This window comes from Saccopteryx leptura, chromosome 1 (assembly GCF_036850995.1).
Source record: "Saccopteryx leptura isolate mSacLep1 chromosome 1, mSacLep1_pri_phased_curated, whole genome shotgun sequence".
Taxonomy (NCBI): domain Eukaryota; kingdom Metazoa; phylum Chordata; class Mammalia; order Chiroptera; family Emballonuridae; genus Saccopteryx; species Saccopteryx leptura.
Window position 1 is genome coordinate 368,658,719 of NC_089503.1, and position 9,553 is coordinate 368,668,271.

The window sequence follows — 9,553 nt, forward strand, 5'->3', positions numbered from 1 at the left end:
CCAGTTCGAAACCCTGGGCTTTCCAGGCCAAGGCATATATATCTATATCTATATCTATATCTATATATATATCTATATCTATATCTATATCTATATCTATATCTATATCTATATCTATATCTATCTATCTATCTATCTATATATATATATATATATTAATCAACCAATGAACAGCTAGAGTGAAGCAACTACTTCTTGTTCCCCCAACCCCTTAGTAAAATCGATCAATAAAAAAAAAAATCTAAAATTACACATCAGAGTGTTTAAAGGCTCTATTTGCTAATCCATTTTGGTTAAAAAAAGAAATCATCCTCGCTTGACCAGGCGGTGGTGCAGTGGATAGAGAGTCGGACTGGGATGTGGAAGGACTCAGGTTCGAGACCCCAAGGTTGCAAGCTTGAGTGTGGGCTCATCTGGTTTGAGCAAAGCTCACCAGCTTGGACCCAAGGTCGCTGGCTCGAGCAAGGGGTTACTCGGTCTGCTGAAGGCCCATGGTCAAGGCACATATGAGAAAGCAATCAATGAACAACTAAGGTGTCGCCATGAAAAACTGATGATTGATGATTCTCATCTCTCTCCGTTCCTGTCTGTCTGTTCCTATCTATCCCTCTCTCTGACTCTCTCTCTGTCTCTGATAAAAAAAAAAAAAAATCATCCTCAATCAGATAGTGGTCATTTATGTATTGTATCAATAATGACCATTTATTAAGCACCAGTAGGAGTCTAACCATGGGGTTAAAATAGAATTAGTTCAGGTTATTTTGAAATTACCTGAGGATGAAATTTCAGAATCTCTGATGTCATTCATTTCTTTATTTTTGTTTTCCCATTTATAAAATGGAACTATAGAGAGACTTGCCACTTAATGCCAAGGCTTCTCTAAGGGTGACTTACCTGCCACTTAAATCATGGTTCACACCGATGACTAGAAGTATAACATGTGGTGGGTGTCAAGAATCCTTAGCTATTTGTGGAAGAGCATAAAAGACCATGACAGCAGTTTGTAACTTGGTTCATCTCTGTACCAAGTTAGTTAAGAATTTTGCTGTAATTTGAGGGAAATGGGGGTGGAACTGGGGTAGAACAGAAAAAGTTGGGTCCTTTTTTGTCATCCCTTTTTAGGGTTCCCCTTTGATTCCCCTTCAGGAAGTGGAATAGAAAAAAAAAAAACCTACGTTCGTCAGTCTCTGGGGCAACCACAACTTAAGACAGTAAGCAGGTCATTCAAAACAAGGGCAGTGATTGCTATAAAAACCAACAGGTACTGTCATTGACACAACGCAGGCACACACAGGGCATGCCCAGGAAGAGCTCACTGCAGGAAGCAGACAACCAGAGCCGAACGACAATGACCGTCCTGCAGAACCCAACCATGGTGAGTCGTCAGAATAACTTCTGTTAGGCGTAGTCACGCCCTAGGATTTTAGAAAGACAGACTGCTAAGGGATTAGGCTTGATTGGGGTTCTTTCTTTTTTTTATTTTATTTATTCATTTTAGAGAGGAGAGGGAAAGAGAGAGAGAGAGAGAGGAGAGACAGAGAGAGAGAGAGAAGGGGGGAGGAGCTGGAAGCATCAACTCCCATATGTGCCTTGACCAGGCAAGCCCAGGGTTTCGAACCGGCGACCTCAGCATTTCCAGGTCGACGCTTTATCCACTGCGCCACCATAGGTCAGGCCTGGTTATTTCTTTTAAAGACAGAGCTGACTTTAATTTTGACCCCTGTCTCGTGGAGAAAAAGAAAAAAATAACTAGAAGTTATAATGGGGTATAAAACAGCTCTTTACCTGATGGCTTTTGTATCGTTGGTCTTAGCTTGAGCGGCTCTTGGTGTCACCAACTACAGCCTCTCTTGTGGTCACCATTATAGAGTGAGACTGGCTTGAAACTCTAATCTTGGGTGGGCGTTAACTGAGCGCACGTGCTGCGGAATCTGCTGGCTCTTCGTCAGATTGTCCAGAGGACCATAAGTACTGCTTCGCGCAGGCAGATTGAAAATAAAATTCCAGAGAAACAAAAGCTATTTCAGTGGAATGCTAGTAGCCATGAAAAAGTACAAGGAGGATAACGGAACTTCAGTGCATCCAAAGGGTGGAGTAGCTGATGCCCTCCTGTATGAAGCTACCATGATTCTTACAGCAGGTGGGACTGCATACACCATATATCAGGGGCTATGGCTTCACTTCCTAAGAAGCAGGATTGACTTCAATTTATCCTCCCAGCAATCAATTGATTCAATTTCATTCGGCTCTCTATAGACCAGTAAGCTGATAAATAACGGAGTTCTTCTTTGGGGATCAATATTTATTGACTTGCACTAACTGCCATCAATAAAGCAGTCTTTACCATAAAACGACAACAACAACAACAAACCCACAAAAAAACCCACTCTAATCTCATGTGGGAGCTTAGCCAGCCTGTTAGGATGTGTGTATATATATCAAGAAAGTTGGAGTCCCAGGAGGTTTAATGGTTTCCCCAAGACTACAGTCAGAGGAGTTGCCCTGGATGGAGGAAGCGAAAGCACCCAGCGACGGACTTTGGACAGCTCCTAGGACCTAGAGGAAGGAAATATGCCATGTCCCTGAGTCCTGATTTGTTTTTGCATTGTCTCATTCCTCTTTGAAGAGAAAGAGATGTTAGTGTGACAGAAATCTACCTTTCCAGGGTCTAGAATCTTGCCTGGCAGTCATTAGGGGAGACCAGGGAAGAATTTTAATATAGAAGAGCATAAAAACAGGGCTTATAAAATGACTCACCATATTATTAGCTTAAATATTCCACCCCCCACCCTTGTTTATAAGCTATGCAACTTCAAAGAGCTTGAATTTCATAAAAGGTCGTGGCATACGGTGATGATAATACTGTATTATGTTCACATATTGTATTGGAGATGACAAGAAGTGCAGCAAAGGGCAGCGTGTGAGGGCATAGGCTTTGGAGCCAGACCCGGCTCCACTCCTTACTAATGCAAGCTTTGTGGTAAGTTTTTAACTACTCTGTGCATTATTATTCCCCTTATCAGTATCGGGTAATAATAATGGCATCTGCCTCCTGGGATTTTTTTTGGGGGGGGGGTTAATTGATATTGCAAATGCCTAAATCTATACTTTGAAATAGTAGATTAATGCATGTGTAGTTTTTAGTAAACGTGACTATTTTAATATAACAATCAAAGAAGACAGAGAAAGTATTCAATAAGTGTTAAATATTAATATTAATAATATTATTGCTTTCACCTCGGAGACTCTCATCAACCCAGTGAAGTACAAATATTTTTTTCTACGTGCATGAGTCTCAGTTTTATATCCCATCTATGTGGGATATATATGTCTCTCTTTACTCCTTTGTTCTCCACCCCCCACTTTTACTTTTTAAAACTTCATAATGCTGTGTCTAGACAGAAGGTACATGAGGGCAAATTTCACATCTTTCCTGTCCACTGTGTTTCATCAGCATAATGTCAACTTAATAATCGTCACCTGTACTGAATATTTACCATGTGCTGGATGCACTCTTCATGCTTTTTATGGATCAAACCATTTATTTATTAATTTAAAAAAATCAGTGAGAGGAGAGGAGGCAGAGAGACAGACTCCCACATGTGCCCTGCCTGGATTCACCTGGCAACCTCGCTAGGGTACGATGCTCTGCCCATCTGGGACATTGCTCTGTTGCTCAGCAATTGAGTTCTTCTTAGTAGTTGAAGCATATTGGAACTGTTCTCAATAGAGCCTCGGCTGCAGGAGGAGAAGAGAGAGAGAGAGAGGTGAGAGGGGAAGGGGTGGAGAAGTAGACGGACGCTTCTTCTGTGTGCCCTGATGGGCAATTGAACCCAGAACATCTGCACACTGGGCCGATGCTCTACCACTGAACCAACTGGCCAGGGCCATGATCATACCATTTGTTCTTTACATTTCTTGGTGGAGGAAACTGAATTTGGACCCAGGACATCTGATTCCAGAGCCTGTGTTCTGAATCACCACACTATAGAGGCAAGAAGGTTATCGAATGAATAATGATTGTGGGAGATGAAAGTAGATAACTGCTGATTGTCTGAAGGCAAATCAGTTTCATTAGGGTCTTTCCTAGGCGAATCTCCATTTCAAATTCTCTATAATATCAACTATCTTGGTATAGCATGTTAATACCATCAACTTTTTGTTTATTCATCATTTCTTGTCTCCAGCATCTGCAAAACATAAAAAACAGAGGTCCTTTTAGTCAATATGTCTGATTGCTTTACCTACCTTCTCTCATGGGGAGTATGAGCCTGAACAGCACAGCCAAGAGAGCAAAAGCAACTGAGCTGCAGCATCAGTTCTGCATTGTGTTGAGAGCCGGCCGTGGGCCTGGTCCATCCCCAGTAAGGGTCCGTGGTGGGCCTGGTTCATCCCCAGTAAGGGTCCGTGGTGACAGGGAAGTGAGAAAAGCAGTGTTGTGACAAAGGAAAGTTGGAGAGATTTTTGGCTCTTCTTTTATTTTAGTTAAGTCTTCACAGGGCACTTATTATTATTATTTTGTGGTTTCTTGTAACACCAGATACACCAATTTTTCAATGTAAGTAAATACATATCTATGTTCCAGAATGAAAGAGAAATGGTTTCCACAGTCTGCTGTTGGGCATCATCAGTGCGTCACCTGCTTCTCCAATGAGCATGAATAATTGGAATTTGCTGTGGTTGGTTTTGCATATTGCTTTTCTTAATTTGTGGATTGTGGGCGATGAACTAGATTGCTAATTTAACTGTATTATTTTGTTTATTCATTCACTCACCTGCTTTTTCATTCGTCCAGAAAGTATTCACGGAACACCTGTTCTATGACACATTTTCCTTCAGCAACTTGCAAAGAGGTGTAGATCTGACACAGACAGAAATAGTGCATTTCCAGACAGTAAAGAACTGCTGCTTGAGTGGTAGATGGTACATGATTTGGTAGATGGTACATGCTTTGGTAGATGGTACATGCTTCCTGACTTGAGGATAATTAACATTCTTCTAATTGAACTACTTTAGGGACAGTTTCTGGAGGAGACCACACAGAAGTGGGTCCTTTCTGGAAGAGCAGGGTATGGAGCGATGGAAGTGGGCAATGTGTCCTAGTGAAGGAATGACCGAGAGAAAGGATTCTGTGGAGGATTCATGGGATGTTGGGATATGAGGTTGGAAATAAAAACAAAAGCAACCATTTAGTAAGCTTCTATTTTTGCTAGACAGATTTATAGGTGCTTTACACAGAGCATTTCCTTTAATCTTGCTACTATTATGATAAAGTGAGTATTATAATTCATTTGGAAAGAAGAGAGACAAGAGGCTCAGTGTAAGACTGAAACTGAGTCCCAGACCCTGTTCTCTCCCTCTCTCTCTCTCTCTCTCTCTCTCTCTCTCTCTCTCTGTCTCTCTCTCACTGCTGAGGGGCTCTCACACTCTGGCGGCTTGGTCACCAGGCTGATGACCTTCGGTCTAAGTTTGGTGCCCTGATATCTTCATGTATGACTGTTTCCACTTCTAGGTGAGGATCTGAGGTTCGGAGAGAAGCCCTGATCTCATAAAAGATCAAGAATGCTGAGTTCAGATAAAGCCTGGGATGTTTTTTGGCAACAAATGACATCGGATTCCCTAATCAATTGCAACCTCCTCTGTTTTCCAGGTCAAGGGTTTGCTGCTGCTGGTGTTGGGGTTCACCCTCCCGAGGGAGGGGGAAGCTCGGAAAAGCTCCACAGCAGGGGATGCCGCCCTCTGCCCTCCTCTGGAGGACAACAGCGTGAGGGTTGACATTCGGATCCTCAGTCAAAACCAGGCTCTTTCCCTCTCACACGACTTCCAGAACCGCTCCAGCTCCCCCTGGGATTACAAGTAAGTGCAAAAGGGACTGATCTTCACGTTCTTTTGAAAAAAATACGTTAATTTATTCTAATTGGAAAGTAGACAATTCAGCAAAAAATAGAACAACCAAAAGCCCTCACACTTATTCTTTAAAACAGAAATCCCACGTTAGCTGGAAGCTCACCTTTTTCTCGCTGTTTTGGGATAGGTGGTCGAAAGTCGTACTGTTTTGCTTTCAACTAACTGCTCACAGACTGCCTTTTTCTGCTTCCTGCAGCCCTGGATTGGAGTTGACAAGCTTTCTGTGCAGGAAGAGAGGTCTCTTTAAAGCAGTCCACATAGTTATCCCTGCACAGGAATAAGTAGCCATCAGAAAAGTCAGTTTAGAGAGAGCCACTCAGACTAGACATTGGTTTTCAAGGAGTGCGGAAGAGAGCCGAGCGATGGGGGCGGGGCCTGTTTGGGAAGTGGGATCCCAGGTGGGAATGTTCAGGGAGCAGTCTTGTAATTTTATCTTAGGTGTGGTCCTGAAATATCAAGCACTCATTTCTATCCTCCCAATCTAAGTATAAAAACAGATTCCAGGATAATTAGAAGTGCTCCTAGGCGGCCTGTAATGCTTCCCACGTGTTGGGAGTGTGTCTGGTGGCAAGTTGGCTGGATTGGTGTGGCTGTCTCTAGGCCTCCTGGCAGAGGCCGCTTTTGTGGGGGAAATTGAGGGAAGGCACTGGATTTACAAACCTCTGGGCTTTGGTTTTCTTTTCTAAGCAGCAGGCTTTGTAGGCTGTATATTGGGAGACCTACTCGTGATTTTAGTCTCTAAGCAAAGGATAAATAATATTTATACTAGTAACATTGTAAAGAAAAATACAAGATCTAACATTTATTGAATGCCAGCATTTTACAGTGTGACATTTCAGATGCATTCGCATCACTGAATGTTCTCAATAATGAGATAGATCTACGAGAATCCCCATTTTACAGTTGAGGAAACTGAGGCTTAGGGGGTGAAGCCCCGCCAGAGGGCCGTGTATGAACCCAGGCGGTCTGCTCCGGAGCCTGCGCTGCAGCCCTGAGTCACTCAGAACCACCTCCCTCAGGGAGTGCCCCGCGCCCTTCGTCTCTCTTCCCCGCCCTGTCTCACCCCCTGCGTTTGCCTGCTCCTCCCACAGCGTCACCAAGGACCCCCACCGGTTCCCCTCCGAGATCGCGGAGGCGCAGTGCAGGCACTTCGGCTGCATCAACGCCGAGGGGAAGGAAGACAGCTCCATGAACTCCGTCCCCATCCAGCAAGAGTTCCTGGTCCTCCGGAGGGAGCCCCAGGGCTGCTCTCGCTCCTTCCGGCTGGAGAAGCTGAGGGTGACTGTTGGCTGCACCTGCGTCACCCCCATCGTCCGCTATGCGCGTGACCTGAGAGCTGCACCTCAGCTTAGCTAAGGAGGCTGTGGAAGTGCCACCCCTCACCCAGCGCGCTGCAACAGTCCCGTGTGGTCCCCGAGTCTCCCACTTTATAGGACTCTTAATGAGGTCTGCAGGGAATTCTCAAAGCTTTGTATTAGATACAGTATTCACTTTCTGGGGCGCTTCCCAATCCTAATAGAGTCCTGGGATGCTTCAGCGTCCCAACTCCCTGAAAATGAGTGGAGGCGAACAAAGGAGTCCTTGATCTTCTCTGCTCATGCGCTGTGATGACCAGCCATGAGGTCCCAGGGATGCAGTGCGATTCCCTGGGAGCTTTGGTGGTAAAATGGGCTCGTGTTCGCGTGGATGAAAACCCAGAAAATGTATCCACAATGGAAGATTGCAGGAAGAGCTGCGCAAGCTGGGTGGGCTGGGAGGCATGGGGGTAAGGATCTAACACATACGTTTATTAAGCATTCGCTAAATATAGACCAGGTTGATCTGATATTTATATTTGTAAAGAAGTTATCCCTGTATTTAATGATGTACTGATCATATGAAAATTTAGAAGAAAAATTAATATATCAAGTGCTAATATAATAAAATATTAATGATTAAAAAATACTGTAGTCGTTCATCTCAGATTGTACTCACAGACCCTGTAGCTGTAAAATTTTTTGAAATTCTATATACCCGTCATTTATTTTTCATAGTTTCTCATCAGAGATCTAGTGTTAGAATTGTTTTATAATTATTATTATTTCGTGTGAGCTTGGTGATATTAGTTTCTTAAGCTTGATTGAGATATAACTGATAAATAACATGGTACAAGTTTGAGGTGTACAATGTGATAATTTGATACATGAATATATTGGGAACTGATGACCACAATCAGGTTAGTTATCACCCCATCCCCTTTGTATCTGTAGTAAGAACATTTAAGATGAGCTCTTTTAGCAAAGCTCCAATATACAACGCAGCGCTATGCTGTACGTTAGATCCCCAGACTCACTCACCTTAGAAGTGATAGTTTGCACCCTTTGTCCAACATCTCCTCATTTCCCTCCCCCCCGCCCCTGACAACCACCCATCTACTCTGTTTCCATGAGCTGCAGAGTAGTATTATTAATGGTTCTTGGGTTTACATGGAGAGCTAAGGAAAACAGTACAGTTGCCATGTTCCCGGGTAACTCTTGACTGATCTATCTTCCTAGCTACTTTATTTTACAAAGCAAACATTTATTGACCACTGTGATAGCTACTAAAGATACAAAGAAGAGTAAGAAATGCATATGGAAGGGCCACAGTACTGGTAACAGCCATCCATGGGGCCCCTGGTCATTAGGGCCATAGTGGTCACTTTGCTTGTCCTTGTTCTGACTTCTTTTAGGTCACTAGTTGTCTTTCATCGATTTCTAATGCTTCGTAGGGATATAAGAGCTTCCATATTCTGGTTTCCATGACATTCAGAGATTTTCTTATCCCTGTCTTGCCCAGATATGGCACATGACATTTTCTCTGACCGTACCGCTGGCTCAGAGCACATCTGCATTGCTGCTGTCTTCCAGGTCCCAGAGAGGCAGTTTTCCTGGCTTGAGCCTGGCACTCATTTTTACTCCTTTGGTGCGGGGAACTTTTACCTAGTCTGTTGGTAAGAGTGGGGATGGAGTAGGTTGCTAGGCTAGCTCTTCATCTCCTGCTTCAGAATCTTTCGCTTGTGGTATGAACACTGATGTTTGTACTTAAAATGTTCAGGGCCTTGCAATTTAAAAAACATTTTCTGTCACGGCTATCAGCTTCATAAGTTTGCCGTGAATCTCACAAGTCCATTTAGGTGCTCAAAACTTTGCAATGAGTCTTCCTTTCTCTATTCATTTTGGCAGTAACAGCCTTTCCCTGAGGGGAATACATATAGAAAGCCCCTGCCTGAGTGGTGGGAGAGGTACAGGGATGAAGGAAATTGCAGAGGAAAATTAAACCCCTGAATATATCAGAATATTATTTTGTTACACACGTACACATATAATTCCAAAACATGGGCTAAGTACAATAGGCAAGGTGTGAAATGTTAAGGAGATCCAGAGGATGATAGCTCACCAGGAGATTTCAGAAAGGACATGACTTTTGCGCTGAGATGAATTTGAGTTGCTCTAGAGGAAAGTGGGGGAAGGGCATTCCTAGCAAAGGGAACAGTAACTGCAAAAGCAACAGAGGCACAAAAAGCTTGGTGTGCTAGGGGGAACAGGAAGTAGTTCCATGTGCCCGAGGTAGTATGGACATGGGGACACAGTGGGGGATACATACAAAATATTTCTTGAAAGAATGA

At 43.5% G+C, this 9,553-nt stretch overlaps 1 protein-coding gene and 1 pseudogene across 1 annotated transcript; both read left to right on the forward strand.

Moving 5' to 3' along the window:
* Nucleotides 1–1,348: 1,348 nt before the first annotated feature.
* Nucleotides 1,349–7,263, forward strand: IL17F (interleukin 17F). The gene is made up of 3 exons (XM_066361384.1): nt 1,349–1,375; nt 5,651–5,856; nt 6,999–7,263. Exons 1-3 carry the CDS (start codon nt 1,349–1,351, stop codon nt 7,261–7,263), a joined length of 498 nt encoding a protein of 165 aa, XP_066217481.1.
* Nucleotides 1,762–2,201, forward strand: LOC136387739 (cytochrome c oxidase subunit 7A2, mitochondrial-like; annotated as a pseudogene).
* Nucleotides 7,264–9,553: the final 2,290 nt, after the last annotated feature.

Excerpts from the sequence above, each read along its gene's own strand:
- IL17F (XM_066361384.1), top strand. The coding sequence starts at position 1,349 with ATGACCGTCCTGCAGAACCCAACCATG. Across the intron at positions 1,376-5,650 it reads TCCTGCAGAACCCAACCATG|GTCAAGGGTTTGCTGCTGCT; the intron begins GTGAGTCGTCAG and ends TCTGTTTTCCAG. Across the intron at positions 5,857-6,998 it reads AGCTCCCCCTGGGATTACAA|CGTCACCAAGGACCCCCACC; the intron begins GTAAGTGCAAAA and ends CTCCTCCCACAG.